General features: G+C 40.1%; 2 protein-coding genes across 3 annotated transcripts; one reads left to right on the top strand and one right to left on the bottom strand.

The window, feature by feature from the left end:
* The first annotated feature begins 3,917 nt into the window (after positions 1–3,917).
* LOC129352662 (uncharacterized) lies at positions 3,918–11,182 on the top strand. 2 transcript variants are annotated; one of them, XM_055021779.1, is made up of 2 exons: positions 3,918–4,234; positions 11,032–11,182. In XM_055021779.1, exons 1-2 carry the CDS (start codon positions 3,973–3,975, stop codon positions 11,148–11,150), a joined length of 381 nt encoding a protein of 126 aa, XP_054877754.1. In that variant the 5' UTR covers positions 3,918–3,972; the 3' UTR covers positions 11,151–11,182. The 2 variants fall into 2 exon arrangements, with proteins under 2 accessions (XP_054877754.1, XP_054877753.1); XM_055021778.1 differs by lacking the exon at positions 11,032–11,182 and adding an exon at positions 4,323–5,071.
* Positions 11,183–11,943: 761 nt separating this feature from the next.
* On the bottom strand, positions 11,944–21,182 carry cdc42ep3 (CDC42 effector protein (Rho GTPase binding) 3). The gene is made up of 2 exons (XM_055021777.1): positions 20,968–21,182; positions 11,944–13,542 (listed from the first exon to the last, which is right to left on the bottom strand). The coding sequence occupies exon 2, from the start codon at positions 13,364–13,366 to the stop codon at positions 12,341–12,343; it is 1,026 nt and encodes a 341-aa protein (XP_054877752.1). The 5' UTR covers positions 13,367–13,542; positions 20,968–21,182; the 3' UTR covers positions 11,944–12,340.
* Between the last annotated feature and the right edge of the window lie 229 nt (positions 21,183–21,411).

Genomic DNA, 21,411 nt, shown 5'->3' with positions numbered 1-21,411 from the left:
CAGTCCGACTTAAATTGGAGCAACAAAAGCAAATGAAAGGGATCAGCAGAGCTTGTTTTCATCCAGAAGATGTTATCTAGAAATGTCATCTCTGCTGCTCGGAGATCGAGCTGTTAGCAGGTTTTGACAGTTACATACAGCAAGTCTTCAGTCAGAGGTCTTTTCATATATGTTGCGTGACTGACTGCTACAGGAGATCCTTCCTATGCGCAGCATTACCATGTGCTGCGACTCTTTGAAGATACTTGGATGATATGAGTTAATTTTGAGGTTTAAACATTTCTATAGTAGTTTCTTCTGGTATTTTTATCTTTATTTTTGGCTTGCATAAAGTAAAGAGAAAAAAAAAACAGAAAAATAAATAAACTTTAACTCGACTGCGACAAAATGTGAAGTTCAATGGTTATGGATATTAAAATATAAACTATTTCACTGCTGGCTTTTTACAAACAGTATTGTTTTTTTTAGTTATTTTTAACTGCTGTATGGAAACGTTTAAAAAATGACAGAAAAATACACAAACAAGCTGCAAGGTGACAAAATGTGAAGTTCTGGGGTGAATATTAAAATACTGGGTTGTTTACAGGCCTCTGCAGTTCGTTCTCTGGCTGGTTGTGGGGGGAAATGTGAGGCGTTTCATCACCATTTTAGCATTTCAGACGGGGGCACTAATGATCGACTGGCACGCAAGCCGATTTTACAGGTTGCATGCAAGGCCCTGGATCAGCCCACGACCACTAAATACTCAAGTCATTTTCATTCTTCCTCTCCCTGCCCTCAGGGAAGTGCGCATGCAGATAATCTCATTAGGGAAAACATAATATTTGTAAAAGAGCTTTGGAGCAAAGCCCCACATCTGACTTGCCCTCAGTTTTTTAAGACGTCTTGCTGATATGAATTGGTGACATAATCTGGTCCCAGCGGAGAAATGCGGACATTTGCAGAATTAAACGGGTCCGACACGCACGTATGTGAGGAATGTTTGTGTTCAGATCGGCTTAAACGCCAACAATGAAGAAACAATCCGATTAATAGGGTTAAATCTGCAGCTGATAAGCCTGGATTTTGTTAAATTAGGCTCTTGGAGTTCATAATGTGAGCAGCAGAGGGCGCTGTTCGCCGTTATCTCACTGAGAAATTAATCTGAAAACTCATAACAAGCAACCGAATAAACAGTCATTTATTTCTAAATAATGTTCACTTCCTTGACCTTCTTCATTTGAACATTTATGTAATGACAATAGTTTCAAACACACAAATCACTGAGGTTATATTAGCATCATTTATGTTTAATCCTAAAAAAAATACTGCATAATTGGATTCACACACACATACACATATTAATTTATTTATTCATTTATTTAACACTTATTAATTTATTTATTATCCTTAAGCATCTTGAAACTTCTTGTCACTTTAGGCAACATGAAGATCATGAGTGTCCTCAGAGTTGGTTGCGCCAGTTTGTAAAGGTAAATTTATCCATGAACAAACTGTTTAAATATAACTTTCTCTGCATTTTATTTGGCCTTCATATTGAATAATATGTTGCATCCATTCACATTTATGTAAATTGGTCTTATACAAATAAAAACTGATTCAATTTGACAAATAAAATAATAGAAATTGTATTTCTGTGACCCTCCAGAAATGGCAATGGCGGGCCAAATATGGCCTGCGGGCCTCGAGTTTGACACACGTTCCCAGGTTTATATCATTTAATAACTGCATGTTGTGGTTTTGTGAGCAGAAGCTTGGCCTGAAATGTATTTGACACTCCAAAGAAACTCAAAAACAATTAAACATATTAATAAAATAAAGATGCATTTTGTTGTGTTGTTTTATAAACATATTTATTTTCTTTTTTTGTGGAGATGAATATTTTTATCCTGTCTTTAGGAAAGCAACTCTGTGACCTGCAACTCGTGGGAAAAGGACGTTATATAAGATATGATGAAGTTTTGGATCACTGGAGTAGAAGCAAAAGTAAGAAAGTAAGGAATTAAAATATTATTTTTACATGCTGTTCTCTGCAAAAGTATTTAAAATATTGAAGTTTTCCAATATTTTCCAACCATATACTAACATAGGGTAACACTTGAAAGTAAGATTTAGAAATAATAATATGTGAAAGTCTGAAAACTGCAGTTTAGCCCTTGACATTCCCACATAAATCTAGAGGAAATCTAAAAGTAAACAGTCTGTAGCTTAATCAATCTCAGCATAAATCCAGCTGTTCTGCGAATGTCTTAAACATTACAGAGAACAAGCAGCATCAGAAAGACCAAAAACACAGCAGCTTCTGACCCATCAAAAGGGGACTACATTTTCAAAATTCACTTTTTGCACATTTTTGTACTTGCACGCTGCAGAAACACTCATCAAGTATTTTTAGTCTAGTTTGTAGTGCAAATATTTTAGTTTAAGGCAAAAGTAACATTTCGGCTAGAAATAGGAGCTTGTTTTAAGTCAATAATTTCTTAATTTTTATGAATAAATGTAATATATAGGTGAAATAAGGCTTGTTTTTCATATTATAAGTGAAAAATGTCTTGCTCCACTGGCAGATTATTTCACTTACATCGAAGTATTGACTTTAAAAAGACTTCTATCCTAATGAAAAGTTACTAGCTTTGATTTTGGTGTCTGGGAAGTGATGTCACATCGTTACCTAGCAACCCCAGCCAAGCCCGGCTCGTTACCTAGCAACCCCAGCTCGTTACCTAGCAACCAAAGCAGGGCTCCAGCACATTGTAGTTCTAAAACAATTCTCCAACCTTTGAACGTCTTACATTTCTGTTCATTCAACCTTTATCTGAGAAAGGGAAGAGTGAGGCATGGATGCAAATCTACCCGGATACAGATGATGAGGAAAGTCAACTCTTAGGATTCAAAAACTAACACAGTTTTAGTTGTGATGTGGCAAAATGTGAAAACGTTGTACCTGTAGTTTTAAACAGATTCCAGACTTCTTCAAAAGGAGTTTATATGAAAGTCTACTTTTACAAGCTCTTTTTTTTAAAAGAACCAAACCTTGAATTATAGTTAACTGCTGGAATATCTGCATCCTGACTCCTATTGTGTTAGACACGAACATGAAACTGTTTGAAAGTGTTGGATATTGATCTGGACACATTCTGGGACTCTGTCCAGGACATTTTTACATCCTGTTAGGGGTTGAGAAGAGACCCAGTCCTTAAAGATGATTGACACTCCAGTAAAAGTAGCTGAAACGTAAACATTAAAACCGTGTTCGTCCCCACAGTGTCCAGTGTAAATCTGGTGGATTTCACAGACAGAACTGGTGTTTTTTTTTCTGGTGGAAACACAATGCATCTCCTCACAGGTCACAACATTATGAGAATGAAAACTCATTTATGGCTTCTTCTTTTTTCTTCCTCTGTGTTGTTTCACTTTCCAGGGGTGGCCATAATTCAGCTGCACTCGCCTGATGTGTAAAAGCTCACCCCAAACAAAGCATCAACTAAACGGCCGCCAGCTGCTGCTTCTTTTTTTGGACTGATGGAAGGGAACCATGTTGGAAAATCCCTGCAGATTTGTTCGCTTGACTGAACAGTGACAACTTATCAGAAAGGCTCCAGAACCCCCAGTGAGCTGCAGAGAAACATCTTGTGGTCTTACCTTAAAAGGCATATTCCTGCAGGCCAAACACCCACAACTACTGTTCTGCAACCAGAACCTCAGTTTACTGTAAGAAATCCACTTCATAACAAAATCAAAGTATTATTATTTTATAAGTGTAACATTGATTTTATTTTGTCAAAATGTGGTTTTTTTTTTTTATTCTTCAAATTCATTTCGTTTAGCCAAAAAATTCATTGGTATGTAAGTTATGATATGTGACTCTTGGCAGTTTGTGGTTACCATAGAACCGGTAACGGACAGCGTCCCGCTTTTTCTGTCAGCGTGTTTAACTGCAGCCGCGCCATTTCTGCAGCTAGCGCTACAAATATGCTAACCGCACCAGAGTTCACATTAACTGGACCGAGACCAGGTTCGCAAACGGACCTGAATTTTATTGGGCCTCATCAGAGTTTCATTGCGCATTCACTCCTCCCCAAACGAACCGGACTTTCCAGGCAAACAGACTGGACCAAAAGCGGACTGAAGGGGACCGGTCTGCCAAAAAGCCTCAGCCTCTACCTTCAACTGAGACCGATCCAAAACCAGGAAGTGGACCACAGAAAAGAGGGAGGAGCTGACAGTTACTCAGGTCTATGGTAACCACTAATCGCAGCTTAATGTGGATTTCTTATAGTATGTCACTCACAGAATCGTTGTTGTGTTTATATGGCCTGCAGGAAAATGTCTTTATGGTAAGACCTCATTACGTTTACCAACGACAAACAAGCATCTGCTAAAATCTGATGGCGTGACTCCATTCTTTCAAAATGTAAAGAATGGAGGAAGTGGCGCTCCGTGTCTTCTTCAGAGGTTTTTGTATTGTAGCGCCACCACTGGCGAGGAGGGGAACAGGGTTTTTAAAGGGTTTGGTTCGCAAAGCAAAACACAGCAGCTGAAAACAAATGTTGGCATTTTGATCACCAATCGAACTGCATTTACTGGACTATCAGATGCAAAAACAACCTTAGACTCAGTCCCCCAGATCTCAATCTATTCACGCTTCATCAAATCCATTACACTAAAACATCCGATGCTAACGTCTGACCAAGTAAGGGTTATTTTGGCTACTTGGTGGTCAGTGTATACTCTCATAGCAACCAGTAAAACTCCCAGGAGCTTCCCAGTGAACTCAGTTTGCTGAACATGTCGGGGCATCGGAGAGGTTGACCCTTCAGGGATGAAGATGGTAAATGATGTCACCAGAATCTATAAGCAGACGTCCCCGTCCCGCCCAAAGCCTATCATATACACGGCATCAAAGGAATTCCCAGGAAGCTGTCAGGAGGAAATAGACCAAAGACCAAAAGTAAAAATATCTCCACGAGCCAAGAAAGACGTTTCTTATTTTGGTCGTTTGATGTGATCACAGCTTTTCATTTCCGTCCTTTTCAAGCTGCCTTACAAGGAGAGGTCAGACGCTGCAAAACGGGCTGTTTTTAGCAGAAAGACAGATTAAAAACATAAACAGATTCATTAATCATTTGATTAATGAATCAAGATATTTTTCTCTTGTTATAATTGAAAACCTGCCAGTGAAACTTTTTCTTTTTCATAAATGTTAAGGAATTATTAACTTAAAACTATTTCAAGTATTTTTAGTCTTAGTGCAAATATCTTGAAATATTACAAACTTAAAAGTAACTTTTCAGCAACATATAGAGCCTTGTTTTAATTGAATAATTCTTTAATATTAATTGTATTGGCAGATTATTTTCTTTATAGCAAAACATTTTTCCCATGGAGAAACGGCCAATGGAATAAGAACTTTTTCAGCAACATTAAGGAAACATTTACTTAAAACAAGTTAAAAAGTTACTTATAAGTCAATTTGTCTTATTTAAAATATTTGGTAATATTTTGTATTTTTGCAGTGATTATTGTAAATATTACATTGTCAAATGGGACAGAAATGGTTATGATTTCATGTATTTCCATGTAAATGTGTATTAAAAGGTCCATTTTTGAGGTGATGGCAGCCGCAGAGCATCGGCTTTAGGTCTGTGTTTTGTCCTGGTGTCTCGTCGAGGCGCCGCCGCTCTGTTTAGCCCTCATCCTGCCTCTGGCCTACATTCAGCTCAGATATGAAGCGAGCTCACCATGGTTACTGCCAGGTAAACAGCAGTCAACAGAGAGCTGGACCCGTGCTGAACCCGTGCTGGACCCATGCTGGACCTGTGCTGGACCTGTGCTGGACCCATGCTGGACCCGTGCTGGACCTGTGCTGGACCCATGCTGGACCATGCTGGACCTGTGCTGGACCTGTGCTGGACCTGTGCTGGACCCATGCTGGACCTGTGCTGGACCCGTGCTGGACCTGTGCTGGACCTGTGCTGGACCCATGCTGGACCCGTGCTGGACCTGTGCTGGACCCGTGCTGGACCCGTGCTGGACCCATGCTGGACCTGTGCTGGACCTGTGCTGGACCCATGCTGGACCCGTGCTGGACCCATGCTGGACCTGTGCTGGACCCATGCTGGACCTGTGCTGGACCTGTGCTGGACCTGTGCTGGACCCGTGCTGGACCTGTGCTGGACCTGTGCTGGACCTGTGCTGGACCTGTGCTGGACCTGTGCTGGACCCTGTGCTGGACCCATGCTGGACCCTGTGCTGACCCGTGCTGGACCTGTGCTGGACCTGTGCTGGACCTGTGCTGGACCCATGCTGGACCCGTGCTGGACCTGTGCTGGACCTGTGCTGGACCCGTGCTGGACCTGTGCTGGACCTGTGCTGGACCTGTGCTGGACCCGTGCTGGACCCGTGCTGGACCCATGCTGGACCTGTGCTGGACCTGTGCTGGACCCATGCTGGACCCGTGCTGGACCCATGCTGGACCCGTGCTGGACCCGTGCTGGACCCGTGCTGGACCCATGCTGGACCCGTGCTGGACCCATGCTGGACCCGTGCTGGACCCGTGCTGGACCCGTGCTGGACCCGTGCTGTCCGCCTCCGGTCAGACTGAAGGGACTCGCTCATGTCACCTCATTTCATTCAGACCTGAGATTAAAATCTCCTCCCTCTTTCCTGTTGTTGCCGTTTCAACCCTGAAATGCCAGATCAACGAATTTCCACTTCGTATTTGTTTATTTAAGGATTAATCCTTCCATCCACACAACAAACATTTCAATTAAATCGTTATAAAAAGACATAATACTCCTTAAGATGGAAACAAAATTTAATTAAGCACAAATTTAAATCAACCACTTCAACAATTATAAAAACTGATTTAAATATTTTTGAATTTGAACATCTTACAAACATTGCAAAAGAATATCACAAAACCAAAGTTGGAAGTTTTTTTTATTGAGAGAAACTGATTTGGAAACATTTTCTTTTGCCTGATTTTGTCATTTTTTATTATGTAAATGAATTATTATCATTTTGGGCCTTAAAATACCAAATTTCCACTTGATATTTTTGTCAGTCTGACAATGTAATATTTACATATTAAATAATTGATAATTTGATCAGTTACTCAGTACTTGAGCAGATTTTTTTTACCAAATATTTTTTAGCTTTTTGAGTAACTCTATTACATTATTGAATGTCTGTTTTTGTTTGTTGAAAAAGTTGTTTGGAAGCAGTGGTGATATAAAAGTGATAATAGAGGTTCATATTAAAAATATGTGTATTGTAGTTGGGTAACAACTGTGAGAAAAGGCTAAGCGGTTTATGTACAGTCCAGATTTTGTGAAAAGAAAACATTGTCCCAGCGATAATGTTCCCTAGAACTTCTGCTGCGAGAGTCCGATTATTATCGTCCAATAAAAGTTGGAACAGGCGCAGCATATATCAACAGAAATGATATCTTATGAGAAGCTTAAATATTTAAGAATAATATTTATCATGCTCCAGATATTTTCCCCTTCAAGGAACCAACTGCTTCTGTGTTTTGGGCCAAAATAACGTTGAGTTTCCCTTTTGGGATCAGTGAATTTGAATGGGATTGAATTTGCTCCTGTTTCCAGTTCACCTGAAATGAGACAAAACTGGCATCAGTAACTTTTTAGTAATTAATTCCTTAATATTGATGAAAACGTTCCAGATCCACTGGCAGATTATTCCATTTATTTCTAAATTGTTACCTAGTTCTAATTCCGCTGGCAGATTATTTTACTTATGACAAAACATTTTCCCCATGTTCTGCCAATGGAACCAGAACTTTTTCATCAATATTAAGGGATTATTTACTTAAAACTAAAAGGAATCCTGTGTTTTGGGCTCATTTTAGTTTTCAGCAGGTGAAGACAAAAGTGCTTCTGTCAAACTCCACGTCTCCAGTGTCTCCGTCAAGGTTCATCAAGCGGGGAAACGTCTTATTAAAATTTCTCCCGTCGTTCCTGCAGACACGATGAGTATGGCTGTGAGGAGTTCCTTCATCAGCAGCTTGAAGCACAGACTGAGCTTTATGCCGCCCTGCTGGTGGAAAACTTCGCTGGGTCACAGCGGTGTGTATCTTGGCTCCAGTGGCTTCTGGGCCACCGGTTGTGAATATCTTATAGGAAAACTTTTATACAAAATTCAAATTTTGCACATTACTGTTCTTTCATTTGGGACTCAACTCAGCTTCTGAAAACAACCCAGGCACTTAAATAAAACATCCAGTCGGTTTTTGGTTTAAATACTAATTTCTTTGCTGTTACCTAACAATCAAAGCTGTTCTCCAGCATGTTTGGTCAGCTGGTTTTACTGCTGGATGCTCTGTACAATGTCTACTGGAAAAGACAAGAGTTTTGCTGTTGACTTACTGTACAGAAACCTCTTTATGCATTATTGTTGGTTGTGCAGGAGGCCCAAAGTCTGCTCTTCAAAGATGTATTGCACACCTGTTTACAGCCACTTTTATGTGTGACTGTAAACTTGCGTTGTGGGGGCGTGGCCAGGTGCTGCTTCTTTGGATTTAAAGTGACAGAGCCCTTAAACAGCTCATTCTGAAAGGAGCTGGAAATAGGCAGAACTGAGCAGACTGAAATCTCATTATCTAAGAATGCAACTGGCCGTCCATGTGTGGCTAAAAGCATAAAATAATCCACCTCTACACCTATGCTGACTATGGCAGCACCTTTGAAAACAGATTTTTAAATCATTTTATTGGATTTTGATCTGTTTATAATTGAACTTCAGCAGTCCTTTAAAAACAAATATAACTCACGCTCGTACACATCAATGTTCCAGCGATTTTTATCTCAAGAGATTTTCAATTGAGCAGAGAAACACGTTCAAGCTGCACTAACGCAGGATTTGCCAGGAAAACAAGTGGAATATTGTTCTAAACCTGTGGGTGTCACACAATGAGCCGCCTGATTCTCCAGCTCTATTCTGTGTTGTTAACATGGAGGATCAGAGGCAGTCAGAGTCAAGGTTTCTTCAGGTCAAACATCCACTTTGGCCCCCGGTGTAATGAGAAACAGGCCACCACGACTATTCCTGTCTTCCATCTTTGGTATTTTCTCGTCTCCCCTCTGGCTCCCTGTGAGAGACGAGACGGGAGCGACGCAGCTTCAATGCAGATGACTCGCTATCTTAGCTCTGCAAAAAAGAACAAAAAAAAAAGAACAAGCACATCAATCTTACTTAAGATAAACCTCCCTCACAGCAAAAACACAAAATCAGATTTTTGGTCGAGTTTCTAGTGCAAATATCTTACAGTGTACAAAGTTATCAGTGACTTTTCAGCCAACTGTAGATGCTTTTTAAAGTCAACACTGACTCAATATTGATGAAAACGTTGTAGTTTCACTGATTATTTCACAGTCGTTGCCTAGCAAACCAGTTCTAGTTCCACTTTATTTCATTTATATCAAAACTTTTTTCCTTGTTATTAGTGAAGTAATCAATGAAACTGCAACTTTTTAACCAATATTAAGGAATTATCGACTCAACAAGCCTCTATATGTTGCTGAAAAGTTTCTGGTAAGTTAGTTTTGTCTTATTTGAAGTGAAGTAAAATGTTTGCACTAGAATCAAGACCAAAAGTACATGGTAAGATTTTGTTTTTGCAGTGCTGCAAAAGGCAGAGTGCCAATTGACTGCTCAAACTCTTAACATATGAAAATTATTTACTTTGGTTTCAGCAGAGCTCTGGTATTTCCTGGTATTTTGGCTTACAGAACCTTTTAATATGTTACGAAACATGCAACGTTGCTGCGGCCCTGCACTGCTTTTTTTAACCAGTGGAAATGGGCTTTTTGGTTCCACCTGTCAAAATGGAGGGCTGTCATCAAGTCAGTGATGGACCTTTGCAGGTATAAGCATAGTAATTACCCCGGCGGAGAGGGTTCTCATTACCCGTGTTCACAGGCTGCATCCCTCAGCTCAGCATATGCAAACGCTTTGGAGTCTTAGCTGGGATTTTCCACTGGTCTCGGTTTTCTGCTGTGACACTGTTTCTTGTTTTTGTGTTGTTGCGTGGAGAAACAGTCGCGTCTGATTGAACGTTTGGTTTTTGAAGCGCCTTTGGACGCCTCGTCTCGCCCAAATTGTTTACCAAGAGGCCTTCAGAGAGGTTTGCCTCATTGTCAGGAGAGGAATTGAAACCAGATCATTATTTGCATGTGAAATTAGCGTTTTTATGAAAGCAAATTTGTGTTGCTTTCTCCGTAAAGGATGAGAAAGTGTCAAAGTGTTTAAGGGAAGCAAACAAAAGGCTGAGTAGTTTTGGTCTCATTCATCCGTTAAGCAAAATTTATGATACATCTTGAACAGTGATGGCCAACCAGAAACACTCAACAATGAGTTTTGGTTCCAACGCTGAAGGCTTTTTGGGTTTTTGGGTTGCTGGTTTCATGTAAAGTATTAGGGACATAACGAAGAATAAAATAAAAGTTGTATGAGAATACGAAAGTTTAAATAAAATGAGAATGAAATAAAATTACAAATACAAACACGAATGACAGTGTTTGTCTTTGTAATAATATTTTAGAATATAATATAACAATATGTTATAATATTACGAGAATAAAGGCGAAATAATACGAGAATAGTCATAGTATTGTGAAAATGAGGTCGAAATAATGGAAAAATGAAGTTAAAATAAAATTAAAATAGTTGTATTATGAGAATATAGTCATAATATTTTGACAATAAAGCCATTGGACTTGTGACTTTATTTGGAGAATAAAGTTGTAATATTATGACTTTATTCTCAAACACTACAACCTCATATTATTTTGACTTAATTCCCATAATTTGATTTAATTTTATTTTCTTAGCATGTACTTTAGTAATCTCTGGTATCGCTATGCAAATGCTTATTTTTAACCATCATTAATAAAAATGTAGCTCATGGCTCAAACACAGAGGTTAAACCACAGTGTGTTATGGTGTTATGAGTGTTTTATAGCCTCTGTTCTGATGGATCACGCGTTCCTTCCTCCTCGCTTCAAACAGCTGATTTATGTCCGGTCCTGGACACTTGTGGCTGGAATCCAAGGAATGCGAGACGCTCCCCTCCACTGTGCGCCTGTCCCACGCTAACACACGGAGCAGGCGCCTCGCCGGGCCCATGAAGGCCCACGGAGGCTCCCACAGCAGGGCAAGGAGGCAGAATGTCAGGAATGTGAGAGGCAGCACAATAAATACGCTCTGTGGCTCCATCCCGCAGCTTGAGGCTTATTGGTTTCCTGCTGGGATTGTTTGTAAGTTTTGCAGCCTTTCTGTGTCCCTCTACGGTTGTAATGGAGGAAAGAGAAAGTTCATGTTTTTCTGATTAAAGCTGCAGCATGTAGCTTTTAGAAAAAAATATTTTTTGCATATTTGTTAAAACTGTCGCCATGTTGTGACAGTTTGAGAAAAGCTAAATCTCCTTTCTGAAGTACGATTGCCATATGAAGAAATGCACTAAAGACAACCAATAAGAGCCAGGAGGCGGGGCTTAATGCTGTCAATCATGCTTATGTGCTAAATATATATATATAATATATATATAAGTAAAAGGTTAATCACAGAAATTTTATGGAAAAAATTTTTAATGTTTGACTCTTCAAACTCAATTTTTTTTTTCTACAAAATGTCTGACATTAATCTCAAGGTTTGCCTTTTCTTCTTGCAATTTTTTGACTTTTCAATCTCAGAAATGTTCTTGTTTTTTCTAAAAACATTCTGAGATCTCAAAATTTCTCCGTCCAATTTGTTGTCATACTTATTTTTTCACTCGGCTTCATCGTTCTTTTGTCAGTGGATCTGTTTGTTTTAAGCATTTGACATAATATTTTAATAGATAAAAACCCCAAACACAAACAAATCAAAGTTATACTTCTTTCTTTTCCATGTAAACATTCCCTGCAAAATAAGGACACATAATAGGAAAAATTAATTTATTTGTGTTACAATGTCAAAAACACAAATATGCATAGTGTTATGTGAAATAGTAAATTGGAACCATGTGATGAACAACCAAAAGTGCATTATTAGATAAACTGAAAATGTTCTCTGTTAATCCGGAGGTCAAGAGAAGAACATGACAATGTTCAGCTGAAAATCAAAGGCACAACGGAGGAGAAACACAAAGCACATGCATCCTGAACATGCTGCTGGGATGGAAACAAACAAAGACTCCATAGAAGCTAGAATACTTAGAAGTTTTGACAATAAAAACATAAGCAGCTTAGTCTACTGTAGCTGATTTTCATCTCAATGATATATCCAGACACCATTTTGATTACTCAGAAGTCTCCCTTCTCGTCCGTCGCGGCGCAGCTTAAGGCCGGCTCTTCGCTGCGGGTTTATCCATGATGTTGAGCACGTCGTCCAGGATGGACGGGCCCAGGTCCAACTCCAGGGACAGGAGCGACCCCGTGATCTGGCTGAGGGAATCCTGCGAGCCGCTTTTCTCCTTGGAAAGCTCAAACTCAAAATCGCTAATGCGTCCCTCCTCCACGCCGCTGTCCCTGTCCACCCAGTCCTTGCCGCACTTGGACAGCTCCTGCTTGAAGCCCACGGTAATGTCATTGCTGAAGTATCCGTCGTTGTTCTGGAAGTCCATCTTGTTGTCGAAGCTGTCGCAGCTGTCGCTGCTAGCGTTGCTGTTTAAGCTACCATTAGCTTTGCGCAAACTGTCGTCGCTGATAAAATATGGCGGCGGCTTCTCAAATCTGCCCTCATGCTTGTTTAGCTTGTTAGCCTTAGCAACCACCTTCAAGGTCGTCTTGTCTGCGCCTTCCCGCAGGTCCAAAAGGACGGCAGGTTTCGACTGGAGAGCGGCGAACGGCGACGAAGGCTCGCTGTCGAAGACGTCCATGGACCTCAACAGGGCGTCCATCTGCAGCATCTCGAGCTCATCGGGGTTTTCGGCTTTCAGAGGCGGCGAGGGACTCATAAAGTCCTCCAACGGATCTGCTGGCACTGGGAAGACGGTGGAGGAGATCAGCGGGAGGGTGAGCGCTTGGCCGCCCCCGATGGTTGGGAGTGAGATTGCATTCTTGAGGACCGGGGAGGGAGTTTCGGCGAAGGAGGCGTCGCTTGTGCTGTGCGCTCGCAGATACTCACTTTGGTTGCCGTAATGAGCCTGGACGTCCGTTTTTCCAGGCAGAAGCTCATACTTCCCCTGGAGGAAGGACATGTCTCCAAAGGCGTCCCGTTCTCCACCTTTCCCGATGTGGATGGTGTGGCGGAAGTCGCCAAGCGGAGGGCTGATCATGTCCGGAGACAAAATGTCTCTCAGCCGACATTTCTTCCCCTTCTTGCTGCTGATGGGTTTCAGGTAAATCGGAGCTTTTGCAGGCATGGCTGATTGTTGGGAGATGGATGTTTCGGATGAAAACGCTCTGTGGGTCTGAACGTCACGCAGCGGGTTCAGTTACATTCTCAGAAACACTCGCCGCGTGCAGGAGACCAGACAAAATGGCGGCATTGATCTGGAAACGCTCTCCGGTTGGCGGTCTTCAGGGAGGGGACACTTCTCTGAAATCAGACGAAACACAGACAAAAACGTGAGTTTTCACAAGTTTATAGAGAAATCGGGGTAAAACTTTCACGACACTGTCATAAAACATGATGTAACACAATGACGGTCTTTATAAAAATGACTATTTTAATGGAAAATTGCATTAAAAGTCCCATTGTTTACCAAACAATGACACTAATATTGACTTTATTAACGTCATAATATTTTGACTTTATTGTCAGATTATTATAATTTTGTTCTCATAAAATGGATATTTTTGTAATATTTCAGCTTTCTTCTCATGCAACTTCATTCCTGTAATAAAGTTGAGTAACTGATCAAATATCACAATTTTATTGTTGTAATATTATGACTCTTCTCATCATTACAACTTTTTTCTCATTATTTACCTTTTATTTTTATACAGTTTTGTTGTAATATGACTGTTTTCTTGAAATCATGACTTTATTCTTCTTATTTTGTTTTTATTCTCATACAACTTTATTCTTGTAATTTTTTGACTTTTTTCTTATAGTTTAAAATTTTTTTGACTCTGTTGTTCATTTCATCCCCTTTTATACAATTACATATAAAATGCATTGATCATATTGGGGATGTTAAAGTATCAGAAAGATGCTGCTGCAGTTTTAGCTACTGTTTTACAACAGTATGATGGATTTATTAGAAAGAAATTATTACCACACGCCCCAGAAATAAACTTACAGCATCCTTAAAAAGTGAGGAAAAAAATCCTCTTGTCTCGTATTTGAGAGCAAAGGAGGATCAGGCCTAAATCTGCAGACTTTGCTGCTGCATTTGCACGTCTTCTGATCTGCGCCAGCTCTGGATGTGCTAATGTGGAACAGCTGGGCTGCAGATTGGGGGATCAGAGCCTGTTTTTGGAGCGAGCTACTGCTCCAGCATGATAGAAAGAGCTGCACAGAGGAGGGCAAAGAGAGGAGGACCGGGGTTTACAGGGCTTTATGGGGATTGTGTGAGAGATAAGAGTGAAGAATTACAGAGCAAGGGCATTTTAGGAGGAACCAGGATGCAGAATGTGAACTGGTTTTTCTTTGAGGAGAAAATTTGCTGTAACTGTAAGATCAAAGGCAGGTAGAAAACAAGAAATTGTACTCAAGTTAGAGTAACACTACTTCAGCATATTTTTATTCAAGTAAAAGTCAAAAGTAGCTGCCCAAGCAAGAGTAAAAGAGTAATTGGTCGCAACTGATCCAATTATCAGTCACTTAATATTTAAAAATTACATTATATATATGAATTATTGTCATTTTGATTCTTAAAATACCAAAAAGTTCACTTAACTTTATATTTTGTTCATATCCCCTGCAAAGACATAAAATCTTCCCAAATATTTTTATCTAGTTTGTAACGCAAATATTTTATCAAACTTGAAATAAAACAAACAAAAAGAAAAGACCCTGAATAAAATGTCTCAGCAAGAAACAGGGGCTTGTTTGAATAATTCCTTATTATTGATGGAAAAGTATTAGTTTCATTGGCACATAAATTAACTTATGGGGAAAATGTCTGTTTATATGTGAAATTTTGGGTTTCTAGGTAACGATTATGAAATAACTTACATTAAGGAATAATGTACTTAAAACTCCACATGTTACTGAAAAGTTACTTTTAGCCTAATACAGTTGAAATAACAGGAAACTAAGATATTTTCACTAGAAAGTAAACCAACTATACTTTGCAAGATTTGTGTTTTTGCAGTGCAGATGGACCAAAATATAAAGTTAAGTGAAAATTTTACAAATAACAAAACCAGGCAAAGGTAATTGTTTGTAAATCAGTTTCTTTCGATGTCAAATTTATGAAACTTTAACAAAAACTGCAGGTTTGTGTTTGTGTCTGGTGAGTTTCTGTTTTTCATTCACTGGGTAGAAAATCCAGAAATTTCACTCAAGTAAGAGAAGAAATACTTCATAATAAAGACACTACAGTAAAGGTGAAAGAAAAGTAACTGAGTAAATGTATCTATTTACTACCCAACTGCATGGGATCAGCAGCCAAGTTACAGAAATGGAGAATTTAGTCAAATTGAGGACATTTTCCATTTTAAACCCATCAGAGAATGTGACCAAGTTTACAAACTAATGGAATAGAAGAGCAGAGTCAATAAAACAGCTGCGGCTGAAGGGAGGTGACAGCCTGAGTTAGAGGAGCGCTTTCCCATTTATAGGCATATTTAATTAGCAGAGAGTGGCTGGCCAGACTGGTCCACACCTCACATTTCACTCAGGAAAACATCCTCATTCCTGCAGCAGCCGACCAAATCGCCGCTCCGTTCTTATCTGAGTCACTTAACAAGTTTGTGTTTGTTCAGGAGGCCCATTAAGGGATACACACACACACACACACCCACACACACACACACACACACACACACACACACACACACACACAGGGCGTTTGAATTCAAACGGCCTCCGCTTTCGTCACAACTGCTCCGTTATTTGAAAATGAGGTTTACAAGGCGAAATCTCAGCTTATCGCGCGATGAGCACATTGGTGTTAAATATAGCTGTGACCGCCGGCAGGATGTGCGCGAGCGCGTTGAATGGGAGGGTTGATGACAGCGTTTGTGAGAGGTGTGACAAGTGTGAGGCAGAAAGTGGGGTGAGGTAGAGGTTCGTAGAACAAAATACAGCAAAAACTGCACTTGGTTTTTAAACTCAAATTTTTATTTAGGAACAACATAAAGACGTGAATCATCTATTCAGATCTTGTAAAACAATATTTAACAATTCTCTTTCCAGCGGACTGCATGAATCCTGTATTCAAAGCTCCAGGGCTGAAACCGAAGTGATCTGCGCCATCTTGGTAGGCAAGTGCATGTGGTTCGAGACCAACAAAAATAAAATCTTGACCAATGTCTGAGTGAAAGGTACATGAACAAAATGGCTGCTGTCGGGATCGACCCGTAAGAGGCGGAGAATGAAAATATGTCAGATGACGGCGGACAATCTGTCTCCGATCTCCTGCTATGAAACAGTTAACTACTCAGTGATCAGGAAGAGTACGTACAAAATGGAAAATGTTATGTTTGTAAAGGACTTACAAACTCTTTGTGTGAATAACAAGGTTCTGGTGGCTGGCAGAGTAAGTAAATGTAGTAACAAACACATGGGCTACATGTCTGTCTTAGCTAGCAGGTAAAGGTTACGTCAGCCTTGCTAATTTTGCTAGTTTGGCAGTAGATCATATTTATCTTATTATTACACAAAAGCTGGTTAAACTACTCAAAAATTGTAATTGAGTAATTGTTGTAACATATTTAATAATGTTATAGGAATGAAGCGAGAGCTAGCTCTAAGCTAGTAGCTTATTCATCGTTGTCATAGCGACTCCATAGCAACTGCCTGCCAAGATGGCTGCCAGTTACAAAGTTCATAGCCATGTAACGTCTAATGAGAGCAATAAATACCCTTTCATGCGGTTAGTCAATATCTAGTAGATTTTATTCTTTTTGTTTTATCTTGTTTTTGCTTAAAACAGTTGAAAGAAAGAGAATGCAACAGAACTTCAATACAATAAAACAGATTATCTCAACAGAAGAGAGAAGCTAAAGAACATGTTCATCAGTTTCAGATGAAAGTCCACCGTCGTTTCCAACATTCCTCAAATCTGTTTCAGTCTCAGTGCAAATGTCAGTTCCTCCATTCAAAGAATGTTCATGTAGTTCATCATTCATTTCCGAGCTATTGCTTTTTGACTGGCAGTTAGCATTATATTAAAGATATGTATCTTATCAAGCCCTTTTACACAGCTTGGTCTGAAACATGGCTTTAAAGTTTCAATCAATTTTTAATGGCAGTAATTTTGAAACAAGTCTTGTAGTCGAAAGGAAGAGTAATCCAATATGGACGCTCTAAGGTTTCCACTGGCCGTCTGTGAGAAGGCAACTGATGCAGTGAAAGCCTGAAGGACTGACCTTCGCGTCAGGCTTCATGCTGGAGGGTCAGCTGGGCTTAAACGGCAAGAATGAAAGGAATTCAAAGGGACAGCAGCAAAACATGAGAAATATTATAATTAGGCATCAGTCTTCAGCTTGAATAAAACCTTGATCTGTTTCATTAAAGCTGGTGTCAAAGTTTCCTATCTCACCATGAGAATTAGGTTGATTTAAGCGTAAAGCAATGAAGCGGATTTTATAAGACATTCAGTTTGTTACATCTTTATGTTTGATTATTACTTTATTCTTATATTTAAGAATCCTTTGCCCATTTAAGGAGGAACAATTCTCCCCACTATTTAGTCAAATTATTGTTTATTGAATTAAACAGAAAATAGGTCATGCTGCTGACAGTTGGAGGCGCGCCAACCTTCTTGGTGAGCAGATTTTCTGCAGCACACACAAGTATAGAATATCATTGGATCACATTATGTCTTTTCTGCAAGATTTAAGGCCGTACTCGAAATTGAAATTTCTCCCATTGAAATTTGGGAGAAATTCAATGGTTAATTTTCAACCAAACCAAACTTCTGTGATGTTTTAGCATTGTAATCTGTGAGTAGCTTAGTTTTAGAAGTGAATTAACATTATCAGCCACACCAGAGGATGCAGTTTCTAGTGAGCTTTATGGTGTCAAACTAGCGCTTTACACTAGCTAACGTCGCTAACATTTGGTATGTCACAGCCAAACGTTAGCGATTGGCTAAAACTTAAAACGGGGCTGATTTTCACCAATCTAGTATTCAGTTATCATTTCTATAAATCACATAGCAATCTTGACAAAACAATATGTTCAAAAATAGTTTGTCAACTTGTTTGTCAAAATGCATATTCAAAATGATCAGGTTGATAAAAATGTGACACTGGAGACTTCGATGCTGAATAACCCATAAAGTTAATGGAGGTTGCTGACTGAGTGGTTCCAGGAGTCGCTGTAGGCTGTTAATAGTTGAACAGGTGTATTCTAGCAAAACAAGGCCCAGATTCACTCCATGCTTTTGGAACGACTCCAAAACTTAAACCAACTCGGCACGCGCTGCGAAGTGCAATCTAAGTGGCGTCGCCACCACAGATTGCAGCCCTGGGTTTCATTTACACCTCCTGGGAAGATGGAAAGCTGATGGCAGCTTCCTCCTAGAAATGCTTGCCCAAGCAGTCATGCAGTCACAAAGGGCGGGGTGCAGGAAGAAAACACTGTGTCATTGGGTCAGCAAAGTATCTGTCTGGACATGCAGGGATCTGGAGCCACTCCAGCCTCTTTAAAACTGGAAGGTGAGGCAATGCATGCGAGGTGATGAAGCTTTGAGTGTGGAGGCCGATAAATATAGAGGCGGTATCGGGTAATTAAGCTAATGGCTCGTGATCTGCCCGGGTATTTCTGGACACCTTAAAGGCGCTTGTGATATCAGCGGCTCGGTATTCTGAGATGCAGCGTAATCTTACTGTAGTCTAAATAAACGCTGCAGTTTGCTGATGCTTTACAGTCTGCAAGCAGCTGCTACCTTCTTTTTAAAAATAGATACAGTGAACTTCCTAAAATATCCATCAAAGGATGACCAGGGTGACCTTTCACACACAAAAAAAACAGCATACTTTAGTCTTCATATTGCCTTCTTTGGGACCATTTGGAAGTTAAAAAGAAGTCCAGCTCCTCCCATTCTCTCTATAAAACAACTTTGATGCTACCAAGTTTTCCTCTTGATGTCAAACTATGACCTTGACTTGGATCACGATGCCTTTGCATATCAGAAAGACCCTCTCTCTGGGGTTGTTATAAAAACCACACGCCACAGAGGGTGATGGCAGTCTTACAAAATACAAAATGCAATGAGCTGTTTCCTCAATTATAGGCAAAGGCCTTGCTTTCAAAGAGTCCAGTGGCTTGAATGAATAGCAGGGTGGAGTATTTGTTCTGTGTTTCTTTCTCACTCCCCTCGTGCCACCCGCATGCACGGCCAGCGCTTGCCAGAGTTTTGCTTGGCAGATGCAAGCAGGGGAACTGAATCAAAGCGTTTGAAACATCAAGAGAATGTCAACATGTGCCGGCAAAAATCAACACTCTTCTTCTTGTGTATCGCTAAAGGTCTCTTCAAAATCCACGACTTGGTAGAAATGAACAGCAAAAGCAGCTCTGCAGAGCAAACAAGCTTTCTTTACAAGAACGAAGCTGGAATATCAATGTCTCCTGGAAAACAGGGAGACTAGAAAATCTGCTGTTTCTTGCGAAACAGCCATGAGATGCTAATTTGCTGAAAACAGCTGAAGGGAGACAAACCGAGGACAGCTGACGAGACGGACAGAGCTGAAAATATTTCATATGGAGCCCAGTGGAGGAAGAGGTGACAAACCTGCACTCTGGAAGTGCTTGGAAGTAAATCATAAAACCTACAGCACTGATTCTTATATTCACTCAAAGCAAACAACTGTGGCTACATTTTGATGCATAAATTATTTCTGTGGAGTGAAATATCTACAAACAGCAGCATTTTGTTTGTGAAAAATTATTAAAAGTGCAAGTTGCTCTGCCAGTTGAAATATTAAGGCATTGGATTTCACTGTAAAACTGAAAACGGCAAAACAATTGCATAAAACTTAAATTGTGAGTTTAGAAAAACTGTAAGAGATATCAAAAAGCCGAATAAAATGAAGATAGCTTTACATCTTGTGACTTGTTTAAAAGTTGAATGGAGTTTTTAGGTTGAAGTTTCCAGAAGTAGGAACGTGTTAAAGAGCAGAAAGTTTCAGCTGAATTTTGTGGAATTTAGAATATTTTATATGGAGCCCAATGGAGGAAAGTGTGACATGCCTGAGCTCCAGAAAGAAAAAATCCTAAAACCTACAGCAAAGAGGCTCATATTTTGTCAAAGTTGGTGTATAAATGATTTCTCTAGAGTCAGATATGTTCAAAAGCAGCATTTTGTTTGTGAGAAAGAAGTGAACATTGAAAAAGCGTCAGTGTTAGTTAAAGAATTCTGCCATTGGGTTACAAAAAATCTGCATAAAATATAAATCACAAGTTTAGAAAAACTCAAAGCAAAAAGCTGAATGATGTGAAAATAGCTTCACATCTTGTGATTTGATAAAAAGTTGAATTAAGTTTCTAGACTGACAAAGGCAGAATTAAGATCAAGTTTTTGCTGGATTTCAATGCATAAAGTGAATATATTATGAAAAGCATGAAAGATGAAAATATAAAAAGATACAGCAGGATTTTCCTGAAAACATTTAGAGATATGAATTGTTGAATGTGCAGAACTAATATGAAAGATGTGGTAATAAAGAAAAGCACAAGCTGAAGAATCTGGTTAAGAAAGCAAAGCAGAGATTTTTGGTCATAGTTTTATGTTTCCAACCATTTTCTCAGAGGAACCCCCACAGACATGCATGTCAGCAGCAAATCTCCAGCAGCATCACTGATCATGTTAGCGTCGCAACGTGAGGTCAAACATTTCTCGCTTACCTCGGCTGGATCTGAATCCCGGTCCGGTATCCCTCTGATTCCCAGGACCAAGTGTGTGTGTGTGTGTGTGTGTGTGTGCCGCAGTGCTGCTCCTGCGGCGTGCTGACACTGTATCCGCCTCCGGGAGCTGCACTCCGGATGACTGGGACGTCTGCTGGACAGCTGTTTGGGAATTGCTCTCCCACTCCTTTTTCCTCCTGCAGTCTCCTCCTCCTCCGTCGCTTCCCTCCTCCTCTTGTCTGTTTCTCTTCCTTCTCGGTCGTCTCTCTCCTGCAGCACCTGTGCACGTCCTTCCACTCTCTTGCAGAGCTCTTTTCTTTTTTTAGCTGTTCATCAGCTCTGTTTCTGCAGAATAAATATGTTATTGGTGCGTTCTCTGACTCTGTCCTCGTTTAACTTCCCACATCTGATAAGATCCAATCTGGGACTCACCCTGTCTGTCTT

The sequence above is a fragment of the Poeciliopsis prolifica genome, unplaced genomic scaffold, assembly GCF_027474105.1.
Source record: "Poeciliopsis prolifica strain line A6 unplaced genomic scaffold, Auburn_PproV2 SCAFFOLD078, whole genome shotgun sequence".
NCBI classification, from domain to species: domain Eukaryota; kingdom Metazoa; phylum Chordata; class Actinopteri; order Cyprinodontiformes; family Poeciliidae; genus Poeciliopsis; species Poeciliopsis prolifica.
This window is presented reverse-complemented; position numbering and strand designations above follow the sequence as displayed.